The sequence below is a fragment of the Rhamphochromis longiceps genome, linkage group LG3, assembly GCF_057381845.1.
Source record: "Rhamphochromis longiceps isolate RC_006_pf linkage group LG3, R_longiceps_female_GT1.1, whole genome shotgun sequence".
NCBI classification, from domain to species: domain Eukaryota; kingdom Metazoa; phylum Chordata; class Actinopteri; order Cichliformes; family Cichlidae; genus Rhamphochromis; species Rhamphochromis longiceps.
In genome coordinates this window covers 22,689,175-22,704,693 of record NC_140559.1, presented here as the reverse complement: position 1 = coordinate 22,704,693, position 15,519 = coordinate 22,689,175, and the positions used below count along the sequence as shown (strand labels likewise).

Genomic DNA, 15,519 nt, shown 5'->3' with positions numbered 1-15,519 from the left:
AACAACAACAACAACAACAACAACAACAACAACAACAATAATAATAATAATAATAAACACAAAGTGCTGGGTCAAAAGACAGTTGTGGAGTCTGACAGCAGTGGGGAGGAAAGACCTGCGAAGTCTTTCCGTCCCACACCGTGGGTGCCGCAGCCACTGAAGGAGCTGCTCAGTGCTGTCAGTCTCCTGCATGGGGTGGGAGATGTTGTCCAACAGGGATGAAAGCTTAGCCACCATTCTCCTGTCACTCACCACCTCCACTGGGTCCAGAGGGCATCCTAGAAAAGAGCTGGCCCAGGTGACGTTGCCACCTGAGGCCGCCACAGAGTCATAGAAGGTCTTCAGGAGTGGGCCCTTCACTCCCAAAGACCTCAGCAGCAGGTACAGCCTGCTCTGTCCCACACCATGAGTCTCTTTTCTGTAGAGGGCGTCTGAGTTATGAGTCCAGTCCAGTTTATTGTTCAGATGAACACCAAGGTACCTGAAGACTGCCTCCTGGAAGAATCAAACCTGTTAAAGAAATGATTCAGTTCATTTGCCCCCTCACATCTCCCATGAGCAGTGCGTTCTGATCTTTGTGGCCTGAGATGGTTCTGAGGCCTCTCCAGACTTTGCTAACCTTCTTTTGTTGAAGCCGTTTCTCCGTCTTTTGCCTGTAGCTGCCCCGATCAGACCTCTCTGCTCTCTCTGCGCTCTTTTTAGCTCCTCCTTGTCTCTGGATTTGAAGGCTCTCCTCTTTTGTTTGAGGACGGCTTTAATTTCTGGGGTAATCCAGGGTTTGTTGTTGGAGAAACAGCGCACAGTCCTGGTGGGTGCAGTGTTATCCACACAGATGTTATCCAGTTATGACAGTTATGATGGAAAGGTCCAAAATTTTAATATGAAAATTCTGAAGGAAGTACAGGTTCCAATAACGGCACTTTGACACAGTTCAGTGACGTGTGTAGAAATAAAAGCTGCATATAAATAACACAGAGCTGCTTATTTTCCTCCAGTCGTTTAAACTATTTGTAGAGACAGAGAGCATCAGTCTGATCACTGGAATCTGCTCTTTGTCCCTGGATTTGGACCCAAGCAGACCCCGATGGACTCAAAAACACAGAAAATACAACATTCAAGAAGTTTTTATCATGTCTTCTTATGTTTATATTTATTTTGATTATCTTAATTGTACAGCACCTTGGTCAAAACACCTTGTTTTAAATGTGCCATTTAAACAAATTTGACTTTGACTTTTTGCTGCACTGAGATTGGAATGAAATCACTTAATCAATCAAAGCTGTCAGACTTTATCTGACACAAGATAAAGAAGAAAATCAACTAAATCACAAACAGGAAGTGTACTCAGTTACTCTCCTGTACTCTGATTACAGTCATGTATGTTTTCTCTGTGTCTGCTTCTTCGTCCTCACTGTAAACAGATGTACTGAGAGACTCCTGCACTGATGTTTCATAGGAAAGTCCAAACAGCCTCACTGGTTCTCCATAAAGAACAAAGATTTGCTCTCTGTGGCTCCAACACAACTTAAAGACAATCAAAGGTGGACAAAGTTCTCTGTGGTTTTATGGAGGCTGCAGCTAAATGCTGCCTCCTCCATAGTACAATATACATGTTTATACAGTGACGTCATTTTGAAGTCCTTTGGCTGATGATGGTCTTTAGTATGTAGCTGATGGTTGATGATGAGATGTTTGTGTTGTTCTGTGGAGATCATTCAAGAACTGAACCTGTTAAACACTCAGACCTCCTTTAGATTTCAGTCAGAGATTTTCAGGATCATTTAAACCTTAAATTTAATCTCATGTAGTCAGGATTTAAACTCAGGTTCAGTTATTTCAATAAAACCATCCTGAGACATTTAGAACAATCGAAGCGTCGGAGTTCAAGAACACGGAAATGTCTGCTGTGACTGCGTCGCTCTGCTCGACTTTGCTGTTTGTCGGCCTCTTCGTGTTTGTCTCTGCAGGTGAGATTCACTCTGTGGGACAGAGAGGAAAAGCATCAGTCTGCTTTACATGTTAACAACATTTCCTGAAGAATTATTTTCATATTGATTCAGTTTTTCCGTGTTTGTGAAGGAGACACGAGGCTGGGTGGGGTCTGTGTGGACCTAACATGTCGGTGTGATCAGATCTCACAGAGACAAAGAAGTGTAATGTGTGTGTCAGTGTGATGTGTTGTAGTTTCAGGAGTCAGTATGCAGCTACAAAGCTTTTAGTTCAGTGTATACAAACAGCTGTAGCTACATAAAGGCAGCATGCAGAGACTCACAGTGTCTCATAATGAGAGGCTGCTTTCTCTCACACATTATGTTCACTTATTATCAGGACGTATTTTTGTTTGTGGAACCTGCAGGAACTCAGTTCAATAAGTAAACTGTGAAAAACACAAGAAACCAAATGTCTGTGAGTTCAGACCAGCCGTTAACATGTTTACACTTAACAGCCGCTCACATTAATAATGAGGATTATGAAAAGTAATCCATACAAAGTCATGGAACAAACAGTAACACAGTTAACATCACATATATAACAGTATTATTACAGAATTTAAAAAAAACCCACACAGTAGTTTTTTTTTCTACTGCTGAGTGACTGTCTTCTGCTCAAATACATTTCATTGCAATGTTGACCCTGTGCTAACTTGCATATGACAAATAAAACTGAAACTGAAAACTAATTTGCCTCAGGTGTGTTGTTGAGAAGGAGAAAGCAAACAGTTTGCGACCGCTGGGCTGTTATGGTAAGTACAGCTGGAGTTATTGGACAATATAAAATTTATTAAGTTTTAATTTATTAAGTTCATGCATATTAGTTACATCGTGTAACTCCCGCCAATGAACACCTCAGTGGATTCAAGCGTCGGCTTAGTATCTACACTTAAATCATTGATAGAGTTCTTAAATTAACAATCTAAGATTTAAAAAGTTAATAAAAAACAACAGCAAAAACAAACAAACATTGACCCCTTTAACCTCCCTGATTTGTGTTGTTTCCTCTTTCAGCCCAGAAAAACATCACAGCTGTGTCTGGACAGAAGAACGTCACTCTGACATGTCGAGCTCCAAACAACAACATCATAGCTGTAGAGTGGAGCAAAACTGACCCTGAGTCCGGACAAGTCCTTTTGTACCGGGACGGGCACATTGATACCTCCAACCAGCATCCATATTTTAAGAACCGGGTGGATCTGCAGGACAGACAGATGAAGGATGGAGACGTGTCTTTGATTCTGAAGAATGTGACAGCTGCTGATAATGGAACATACAAGTGTCATGTCTTCATGAGCATATCAGCATCATCAACCTGAGTGTTGTTGATCCTCCAGGTGAGTGAGTAGAGTTGAGTGTGTGTGTGTGATCAGAGGTGAAGCTGCTTCCTGCTTGTTGATGTTTGTTTGTAAAGATGTTGTTGATGAGACTTTGTAGAAAGCAGCTGGTCTGAGTGATGTGATCAGAGTGCAGTAGATAATGTCTGACAGCAGTTTGAAGAGGAAATGGATTCTGTTCTGTTCTTCACTCATCACCTACCTGACACCTCACACCTGTTTCTCACCTGCAGGTCAGCCAGGAGGAGACACAGAGGATGGAGGGAAGGAGGATGGATCTGTTAGACTCATCATCAGTCTTTCAGTTGCTGCTGTTCTTCTGTTTGTTGCTGTTGTTTCTTTTTTGATCTACCAAAAAAAGAAGGTTAAGAAGGTGAACTATGAATCTACTTGCTCATCACAGTCCTAAATTCTGTTTCACTGAAATCAAGAAGGATGATTTTAAGACAAAGAAACTAATAATGCTGAACCTCAATCAGAGGGACATCAAACGCGTCCATATTTATTTTTGATTTCACATTTCTCTGATTTTCATCAGACTTGTTTAGACTGTTACATGAAATTTCACATGATGAACCTACAGCATTGAAATCTGTGACTTATTTTATCAGGTTAGCTGCTCATCCCAGTGTAAGTTTCAAGTCTTAAAGTTATTTTCATTTCTGCCTCACTTCATATGTGGAGCACACAGGAGGTCACATTATCAAACAAATACACATCAAATAAGATCAACGTTTTTCAAAATAAAATATTCAGCTTCTGAGTGAACTCATTTTAAACAAATCTGTGACTGTGAGCAGACTTTGTTCATCATTGGTTTGCCCTCAATATTTATCACTTCGGTGTCCTGTATGTTACAATAACAGAGTCACTGAGTGTGTTTCATCTTCAGGTTCAGCTGTTTGTGACATCAAACTGGTTCTGTGAGGTTTGAACAACACAAATTAATCCTCATGCAGAGATCAGCTGTTACAGTATAATTATTGATACTGACTGAACCAACCTGCACCATAAACACTGCATGTGGTGAAGAAACGATGGATTACTGTGGATTATAAACAATCAGTGATCTGCCTGATAGTGTTTAGGATTTATTGATCATCTTCAACTGAATGAATGTTATATTGTACAGTGTTATAATGTACAGTGTTATGTTATTTTTCAGTGTAACTGCAGATTTGGATGTTTTCTCTGATCTTTTCTTTCCATCAATGCAACTTTTTTACTGCAGTCTACATTTCAAAATAAGGTCAAATGTTATTGATTGATTAATCAATTTATTTATTTTTTGTGACTGTTTATTGACAATAAAGTTTTGAAAACAATTTTATGGCATGTTGTCTTTTAATTCTTTTCATTTAGTTCATCAGAGTTTGAACTCAAAACTCGGACTAATCAGTGGTTCCAGTTTTTATGATGATGTCATCGTTAGGTTTGTGGTGTGTTGGAGCAAAACAATGAATTGCTATAGGAGAGTGATAGGTTTGTAGCTTGAACCCATCCGCTGGAACGTTGAAGACAATATAATTACACTGCTAAGCAAGACACAAATAGGCAAAGTTCTTCATGTTACTCGTGCACGGGAGAGACCGGACAGAGCGCCGTCCCTTCGCTTGACCCCAGTCGCTCTCGTCCGTCCTCCCGTACCACTGTTCTTTTATTGAGGTTACATGAATATGCATAGGTTCATTAACATACGACGTCTACATACAAACAAAGAGTACCTTGCCTGTGTGTGTGTGTGTGTGTGTGTGTGTGTGTGTGTTGCTGATCAAAGGGTCAAACATCCTTGGTCAGGAAGAGGGTAGACTAGACCCCCCCCCCCCGGTGAGGAAGTCCAGCAGTTCATCTAAACAGAAAAGCACTTAGACTAGAACAGACGTAGCTACGTTAATCCTACCATAAAACAATTAAGACAAGGTACGAACTTTCCCATGCTCCCAGGATATAGGTGTGCATTCTAGTGTGGAATACACACCAAGCCTCTGTAGCCTGTTAAAGATCACACAACTTATCACTACACAATTGATTATACACCTCTAAGCATCTATGGTTAAATATTTCTAAGCATAAATGACAATCAACAATACAAAGTCTAACAGAGAGCTCCTGATTAGATCATGAACATATTCTAAAATCATTTCTCTATATCAGCCTCATCTACATGTCTGCTATCTGATCATCGTGCAACCTGCAACACTTTCACAATAAAAGCCCCCTTAAAGCTCTCTAATGTAGCCTTGCTACTTAATTAAAAAGTAATGCAATATAATACATGTAAAAATGAAGGAACTGACTGCTAATGAGAACTAGGCAAAACAAACTAGAAGCATCACTGACAATTGGCTTGTATCGTTATAGACTTTAGGGTCAAACACTGCCCTCCAGTGGCCATAATTATAAATGATGTGGGAGAATAAATAAATAATAAATGTTCCATGACAGTTATGAAATATAATCAGATGATCTTAAAACATGATCTTCTGGTCGTGTGTGTTGGTGTGGCAACTTTAAGCCACAGCATTTTATTTCAAAGTATTTCCAGAAAAGAAAAAAAAAACTACACTTTGTGTACACTGATGTTCTTTATATTTAATTCTATTCACTTCTATCTTTAGACAAGGCATAACATGAGTTACCTCCTCTGTGTTTGAACCAATAGAAAGCTGGTGCTCAGAGGAAGAGGGCGGGCTTTACTTGGTGTCAGTGACAGAAATGAGAAAAAGCTCAAATGAGTGAGAAGGACGATGAAGGAAACATCTGTGCTGTGTCTGCTCTGTAAGTAGAATCTCTGTGTTTGTTTGAATTCTTGTACTTTGACTGTCTGCTCTCCTGATAACTGATGATGGAGGAGAAGACATGAAAAACAAATCAGGCTGAATCTAAACTATTAACTGCAGGATGAAAGGTGTCCCATATAATCACACTGATTACTCTTCTAGCAGCTGAATGGCTGATGTTTACAAAGAGTAAAAATGTAAAATGTAAAAAATGTAAAAATTGTCATTGAATTGAAAACAGGCCCACGTTTATTTTCAGCACTGAAGCCAAGTTCAATTCAAATTATTGAATATCAAGTTCTGCATCAGATTAACTTTAACTAGTGATGACTTCATACATTTCTCTACAAACTCATTACTCTACTAATTTACATTTAATCTGTAGATTTATCTGATTTAACATCAGCAACTTCTTCTGATAAACCAGCCAGAGTCTGTGCTGTAGCCAACTTAAAAAACACGAAAGTCACATGGGCCCAGTGAGCTTAAATCTTCAGTCTAATCAAAATAGAGTTTTTCTTGACATTTTTGTTAAAAAACAAAACAAAACAAATACATAAATCACACAGGATATAAACTGCTAATGCCACCCAGTCATGTGCAAAGTGTTTGGGAAATTGTGAAACCCACCAGCCTGGTAATCAAACTTAAGCACAAAAGCAATAAATTTAGGTCAGAAAAATGGGTAATATCACAAACTAACCACATCCTGTTTTAATAATTATTTTGTAATATAAATATCATCATAACCCTAACCCCGGCAGCCTACGTCTATTGCAGCATAACTAAGGGAGGATCCAGGGTCACCTGGTCCAGCCCTAACTATATGCTTTAGCAAAAAGGAAAGTTTTAAGCCTAATCTTCAAAGTAGAGATAGTGTCTGTCTCCCGAATCCAAACTGGAAGCTGGTTCCACAGAAGAGGGGCCTGAAAACTGAAGGCTCTGCCTCCCATTCTACTTTTAAATACTCTAGGAACAACAAGTAGGCCTGCAGAGCGAGAGCGAAGTGCTCTAATAGGGTGATATGGTACTACAAGGTCATTAAGATAAGATGGGGCCTGATTATTTAAGACCTTGTGAAGATTATTTAAGACCTTGTATGTGAGGAGCAGGATTTTGAATTCCATCCATCCAATCATCTTCATCCACTTTATCCGGGGACGGGTCGCGGGGGCAGCAGCCTAAGCAGAGAAGCCCAGCCACCTCCTCCAGCTTATCCGGGGGAACACCAAGGCATTCCCAGGCCAGCCGAGAGATATAATCTCTCCAGTGTGTCCTGGGTCCACAATACCTCACCCAGGAGGCGCCCAGGAGCCATCCTTGTCAGATGCCCGAACCACCTCAGCTGGCTCCTTTCGATGTGGAGCAGCAGCTGCTCTACTCTGAGCCCCTCCCGGATGGCCGAACTTCTCACCCTATCTCTAAGGGAGAGGCCAGCCACCCTTCGGAGGAAGCTCATTTCTGCCGCTTGTATCCGCGATCTCATTCTTTTGGTCACTACCCACAGCTCGTGGCCATAGGTGAGGGTAGGGGCGTAGATCGACTGGTAAATTGAGAGCTTCGCTTTTACACTCAGCCCGAAGGACCGGTGGATTTGGATTAGCTGAAGGCTTTTCAGGGAGTTTTTTGGACATCCTGATAATAATGAATTACAGTCGTCCAGCCTGGAAGTAATAAATGCATGAACTAGTTTTTCAGCGTCACTCTGAGACAGGATATTTCTAACTTTAGAGATGTTGCGCAAATGTAAGAAAGCAGTCTTACATATTTGTTTAATATGAGCGCTGAAGGACATGTCCTGGTCAAAAATGACTCCAAGGTTCCTCACAGCGTTACTGGAGGCCAAGGTAATGCCATCCAGAGTAAGAATCTGGTTAGATACCATATTTCCATAACTCCATACAAACAGTTTGTCAGCTGTTTGTGTGGAGTTGTTCTTTATGTTCACCTCAAATCAACCTGAGTGTCATTTCTCTTTAGTTCTGATCTCACTGCTGAGCTGCACAACAAACCAAGGTCAGTAACCTTCTTCTGTCACAGTTTAAACCTGAGAAATGCTCACTGATATGACCTGATTGAGTTTCAGACATAAAATTGACAAAGCAAAGAGCATTTTTAATGACTGTCTAAGACAGAAGTATAAAATATCAACAGTTTTTCATTGTAACCCTCACAGCTCGTCTGACTGTGAGTCCCAGCAGCTCTCAGTTCTTTAAAGGATACTTTGTGTCTCTGAGCTGTGAGGAGGACGACAGCTCTGCTGGATGGACTCTGAGGACCAATAATAAGATCACTCAGTGTGGAGATGGGTGGGGAAGATGGTCTGGTTCTTCCTGTGACATCACTCTTTTCCCACTGGACAGTGGAGTTTACTGGTGTGAGTCCAGAGAGGGTCCCATCAGTAACATGGTTAACCTGACAGTCACTGGTAAGCTGAGTGTGTGGAGTTAGTGTTGATGAAGCTGTGTGTAAATGGATGAAATGCTGTAGTTTGTCTCTGTGTTGAGGTGGATCAGTGATCCTGCAGAGTCCTGTCCTCCCTGTGATGGAGGGAGATGACGTCACTCTGCTCTGTAAAACAAAGACCACTCCCTCCAACCTCCCAGCTGCTTTCTATAAAGATGGCTCCCTCATCAGGAAGCAGCCTACAGGTCACATGACCATCCAGCATGTTTCCAGGTCTGATGAAGGCCTCTACAAGTGTGACATCAGCGGTCATGGAGAGTCTCCATCCAGCTGGATCACTGTCACAGGTGACTCACTCACCTGTCTGTGTTTCTGCAGCTTTCAACATTCACAATGTGACGACAACTTAATGACTGTGTTTGCTTTATTTTAGAGAAACACACCACCACAACACCACCTCCACCTACCTCCACGTCTCCTCTTGTTGTCTCTGTGTTGTCATGTGTTGGATCAGTCTGTGTTGTGGTTCTACTGGTGTTACTGGTTCTGCTGGTGAGACGATGTGTTCACAGGAAACCTGAAGGTGAGACTCAGACTTGTTGATTTATAGTATAATTAAAATTAAATTAAATTAAAATTATAAAGTATAATTTTTCATGTCTGAGTTTGTTTATTAGAACAAAGTTCATATCCATCATGATCACAGTAACAACTTTCCTAGAATTAATCTGTTTTAGATATTTAATTTGTATTATTGTTTAATTTGGTTCATTTTAATCAGATCAAGATGTTGGAGGAGATGATGTCATCACTGACATCATGTGCAGTGTCATCAACATATCAACTTGTCAGCAACAGCCAATCAGACAAAGTGAAGGTAGTTCGGTGTTTTCATAATATTTTTCATAATGTGAGGATATCTCTAAATATATCCTCACATAATGTACCTTTGAAAAGATTTAAAATATCATAATATTAGTTTCTCCCTCTCTCTTCTCCTGCTTGAGGGGCGTGGGAATAATGAGGAAAATAGCAATGAACCAATGACCAAACACTTGGAAACTGGGAGCTCAAAAGGTTTTAAAATGAAACAGAAAACCCGACAACGCCACCCTGGGAATTTCATCAAGAGAATATCCAGTTATAAACTTCAGACAGAGTCGTGGTTCAGTGTAAAAATTAACAATTTATTGACAGCTATTTGATTAATTTTATTATTTTATTTTGGTATATTTATCAGATCAAGATGCTGGAGAAGTTCTGATGATCACTGTCATCAACATATCAATATATCAAACTTTCAGCAACAGCCAGTCAGACAAAGTGATTGGTTGTCACTTGTAGGGCTGGAAACGCAACCAGCGAGTGACTCCTGGAGATGGAGGGAAAAGGTGTGAGTCACTGAAAATGAGGGGGAACAGGTGTTAGTTGGAAGTTACAGATGCCAGTCCAAGGTGTACAGGGAGGCAGGCAGGTGAGCATGAGTGGGAAACTGAGCTGACCAGCGAATGAACCCAGGCAGGTTATGGCAGCGACTCAGCAACAACCAGAGGTCTCCAGCGAGCAGAAGCACAAAGGTCAAATACACAAAAATACACAAAAAACTATGACAAGAAGTAATAACTGTGGCTAGACTGACAAAGGGTTGCAGATGATCTGACGAAGTTTGAAGTTTGTGAGCGCTGGTCTTAAGAAGCAAGCAGTTCAGATTATACTCAGGTGCAGCCTGTCAGTGCCCGGTCCCCGGGACGGGGACGGGGCTTACCATTGATGGTCCGCCCAGTGGAGGAATGCCAGCACTGTGAAAAAACCCAGCCCTCACCTGGACCATGACTAGACTGACTTTAGTATGAATGTAGAATCATATTTAGATCATCATCATTGATGATATGATGGGTTATGAGGACATTATGGAGCATGTGATCAGAAGTGTAAAAATGTAGATTAGTGTTACAGTCAAAAAACAAAGTCGTGATTTGATTTAATTAAAACCTGAAATCACATATTTCAGTTCATACTTTTATTATTAATTCATTTGTCTTAACTAAAATGTGCAAACTCATGTATCTTTCACTCTGTACTTACTGAGTGTTGTTCACTGTGAGCTGGACTGTGTGTTTGTGGTCTGTGGTTAACTGAAGCTAACAGCTCTGCAGTCGTCCAGCATCCTGTTTCTGATAGAAAGAAAACACTTCAGCTGCAGGTGTTTCAACACAGAGCTGTTCATTTTTTTTAAGAACAGGAAGGAACATGGAGACATCATCTGGAAAAGCATTTCTCTAAACTCTCCACACAGACCATCATCTCATTTAAAGTGAATCTTAATGATATTCAGTATTCTGTTCCAGTGTTATTCACTGTTTTCCTCTATATTTATCCTTTGACTTTCCTTATACTTATGTGACTTCAACATTTTAAAACGAGTCTATCTCAGTATCTATACTTCATTTATGACTTCTAGAAAGTTAATAATTTGTTAGTTTCTGTGACATGATGACATGTTGACCACATGATTCTAGTTTAACTGTAGTCTGAAGCTGGTGACACCTCTCACCACAGTCTGGACTGGTTTGGCCAATCATGTGTTTATGCCGTGGGAAGGTGTTTACTTTGTGCTCTGTGGTAAAGAAAGTCAGTCTGCACTGAAAGCAGGTGGCAGCTTTGTGGTCGTCCACTTTTCTTTTCCACAGAAACACCCCCACTTCTCTATTGTCAAAGCTGTTTCACAGTCGAGGTGTTAAGAACACTGAAACACTGCTACAGTTACAATAAAGATTATCACTTGATCTCTTCATAGTGCATCATGACAGATAATAATTTAATTGTGAATTGTACTGAATTAAACAAGTGCAGTTTATGTACCTGCAGTAATTGAATGTGTTTTATTCTCAGAATGTGATTCAGCTGTGATCTACTCAGCAGTGAAAACTGAAGATGTCAGTTATGGACAAACAACCATCAGAGCAAGAAGGCCCAGGTACAGCTGCTCTTTATCTTTGACTGTGGACAGAGTCAAGCTAGCTGCTCACCCTGTTTCCAGCCATCAAGCTAACCTAAGCTAACAAAAGTCCATCACAGCTCTTTACTAGATAAAAACTTAATTCAAACTGGTAAACCTTTAACTGGGAGCATGTGTGAACCGGAGACGTGGAGATAGGAAAGGTTGATTGAAATAAAAAGCTTGTAATCACTGTAATCACAACCTTTCAGTAAGCCGCTGCTGCTGGGTGCTTTTTGCCACTTTTACTTCTTTATTGTTTAAACAGACATAACATTTTGCCCTCATACCTGTTTCTACATTAGTTATCAAGACTAATTTAACATTAATATTGATTATCGTAGATGACAAGTTCAAAAACTTTTCCAGTAACACACATTAATAAATGCCTTCCTGTGTAAATGTAGTCCGTCAAAAAGACAACCGCCCCCTACTGTCTAAATGTTTATTGAACAAAAGATGCTGTTATATTGTAACTGTGACGCGTTCACTGTCCTCGTTCTTTCACTTTGCTGTATCTAAAGAGAACAGAGAGGCTCTGCTTTGTGCTTATATTCTCCTCCTGTGTGTTTGTGTGTGCAGAGTTTCTACCAGAGCCAAATGTCATCGACTCCTCACTGAAGTCGTCCACCAGTCCAACCACTGGGATCCAGCTGCTGCTCTCTAACTGGTCCACACAGCAGCTCAGACCTGACACATTCACTGTAAACACACTGGTTTATATTCTGTTTGTTCTCCTCATGAAGGAAACCTCACACAACCACTGAGGGGAGAAAGTTCAAATGGAGAATTATTATTATTTTCTATTATTAAAAAAAAGCTGGAAAATGTAAAACCTAAAAAATTTCTCCAAAGACATTTTTTTTCTATTTTTTTTAAAAAAAAAAATCTTTACCAAGACTTTCAGAGTAAAGCAGATTAAAAAGCAGCTGTACACAGGTATCTTAGTTACTGTGCATGTCTGCTGTTCTCTATGGAGTTATAAGGAACATCTACATAAAGATGATGATGATGATGGTGACATCTGTCTCAAAACAAGTCTGAGCGAATCTGGAGACACAGACGATCATTTTCAGAAAGTTAATAAGTAAAGAAAGTTAAAAAAAAAAACTTCAGAAAAGTAGACCTGAAAGTCACCTGCTTATCAAACATTACAGACTTTGTCATAGTTATCATATTTAATTTTATGGACAGGACTAAATGCCTGCACACCACCCTCAGCTACGTGGACAAGAAGCAAGGTAACTATGTGAGACTTGACTACAGTTCAGCGTTTAACACAATAGTGCCCAGCAGACTGTTCACAAAGCTCAGGGATCTGGGACTCAACAGCCATCTGTGTGCATGGGTGTTGGACTTCCTCACTGGCAGAACTCAGGTGGTGAGGGTGGGTAGATGCATCTCCAGCAGCATCACCATCAACACAGGAGCGCCAGAGGGGTGTGTCCTCTCACCACTGCTCTACTCCCTCTACACTTCAGACTGTGTGGCCACCCATGGCTCCAACACCATTGTTAAGCTTGCTGACGACACAGTGGCGTTAGGCGCCATCTTCAACAACGATGAGGTGGCCTACATGGAGGAAGAGAAGAATCTGGCATCATGGTGCCAGGACAACCACCTCCAGCTGAACGTCAGCAAGACCAAGGAGCTGGTGGTGGACTTCAGAAGGCGTCAGCACAGAGACTACAAGCCCATTATCATCAATGGCGCTCCAGTGGAGAGGGTGCAGTCCTTCAAGTATCTCGGTGTTCATATCTCCTCACAACTGACATGGTCTGCCCACATTTAGATACAGTCCAGAAAGGCTAGGCAGCGCCTATATTACCTCCGACAACTGAGGAAGTTCAGAGTCTCTCCAGTGATCCTCAGGACTTTCTATACAGGCGCTGTGGAGAGCATCCTCACACAGAAAATCACGTCCTGGTATGGAAACAGCTGTGTTAAGGACCAAAAAGCTCTTCAGAGAGTGATACGTACAGCAGAACGATGCTGCAGGACTGCTCTCCCCTCCCTACAGGACATTTACATCTGGATGCTGGACTAGAGCAACTTAGATATTGAAGGACCCGTCTCATCCCAGCAATAAACTGTTCCAGCTTGTGCAACAATCAGGCAGAAGGTTCCGCACCATTACCACATTCTCATATCATCCTGATCCTTCCAGCTTCACTACAGCACATTGACTTTAACACCCACGCAATGTACACAAGCTGTACATTTCAGGATTGTTTTATTTTATCTTTATTTATACAACTCAGCCACTTGCTGCACATAAAGTCCTCTTTGTATATACTCATTCTCTGTATATAAAGTTCTGACTCTTTTGTGCACAGTCGAAGAACATATCAGGTCACATTTCACTGCGTGTTATATCTGTATAACCATGCACGTGACAAATAAAGAGTCTTGAATCTTGAATAAAATAAAGCTCAGCAACAGCTTCACGGAGCTTCTTCTGCATCTACAGAATGGTTCATAAATCATCAAATAAAACACTGGGCATGCTCAGTGTTTCTGAAATTGGGATCTCCAATGAGTTTTTACAAACCACTGTGGAAATTCATGAGACTTTATTATGTGTATTGATGGATACTGTTTGTATTTGGAGGTGTTCTGTCAGTAGTCAGTGCTGACAGGGAATGTTTACACCAGACATATCACAGTTTGATGGATAACAGGTGTGATGTCACCTGAAAGGAGATTATAGTTTAGGTTGATATTTTTATTTAAGTTATTACATTCTTATCCAACTGCCCTGTGATTAAACCGTACTCTGGTGCTTCCATCTGACATTAAAGTGCAGCAACAGGCTGTCTGCACCACTGATATGGAGCAAACTTCACAATAACAGATATAAACTTGCGGCTGCCTGCTTAACCACCACAATATGTGGTCATATTTTTCATTTAGTTAATGCAATATAGACTCACTGCCCACTTTATTAAGAACTCCTTGCTAGTATCAAGTTGAAATCTCATTTTTCCTTGAGAACTGCTTCATTTCTTCATGTTCAAAAATATGCTGAAAACATTTCTCATTGGTCCAAATTGATATAATACCCAAAGTTGCTGCACATTTCCAGAACATCCCAAAGATGCTCTGTTGGATTGAGATCTGGTGACTGTGGATGTCGTCTGAGTGCCGTGAACTCATCATGTAAAAGAAAGCAGTTTGAAATAAGTGGCGTGTTATCCTCCTGGAAGCAGCCATGAGCAGATGGCTACACTGTGGTCTGAAAGGGATGTACATTGCAGACACAACTTTAGTTACTCATTGAAACTCACAAAATCATTTTGTTGTTTTTAAAAGAGTTTAATGTCAATACAAAGTCAATCTCAGCAGATAGTGCACTTACAAAAACTGAAACACTGAAATAAATAAGATTATATTAGTGTCACTCAGCTCTTTATTTTTTGTCCTTTCAGCAAATTTCTATATACGTGACTTTCAACCTGTTTCTTGTTAAACACAGACCACCAGATTCCAGTAATGTATTGCTGACAGGGCACTAATCCTGAAATCCTTTTTTTTAAGATAGTGCAATAATAAAGCTGAACTTTGTTAGCTTCTTTTTTTGCTGCTGGGTGCTCTCAGAGACAAACAGCCTACAGATGCAGCTGTTCTGAGCTCCGTGAGCTGTAAAAAGTACTGCCAGCAGAATAAAATCAAACAAATTATTCTCTGCAGCACAAACTACATGTAATGTGGTTCAGCATAAGTTACTAAGATGACCTCCTGTAAAGAGACACTGAGAACTCTGTGTCCACATATCTGTGTGAAGTCAGTCAGCGCCTTCTCTTTCTGTTATTTAACCTGAGGCGGTTTAAAACAGAAATTTTGTTTTCAGCACACCTGGCAGCTACAGAAGGAGCAGCACCCACATAACATATAAAGACTTTAAGAAAATGACTTTTTTTTTTTTTTGCTGATGCTTCTGTTCATATTTTAGATCAGGATCCATTCTCAGAAAACCAACATTTTGTTCCAGTAAGTCTCAAGCTTTG

At 40.5% G+C, this 15,519-nt stretch overlaps 2 protein-coding genes across 3 annotated transcripts in view; both read left to right on the top strand.

Moving 5' to 3' along the window:
• Positions 1-15,519, top strand: part of LOC146673456 (uncharacterized) — a 73,163-nt gene that overhangs the window by 30,947 nt on the left and 26,697 nt on the right. The window lies entirely within an intron of this gene.
• LOC146673459 (Fc receptor-like protein 4) lies at positions 6,051-12,179 on the top strand. Its single transcript, XM_085400957.1, has 8 exons — positions 6,051-6,106; positions 8,089-8,124; positions 8,285-8,536; positions 8,616-8,861; positions 9,029-9,097; positions 9,296-9,391; positions 11,407-11,491; positions 12,095-12,179. Exons 1-8 carry the CDS (start codon positions 6,076-6,078, stop codon positions 12,177-12,179), a joined length of 900 nt encoding a protein of 299 aa, XP_085257083.1. The 5' UTR covers positions 6,051-6,075.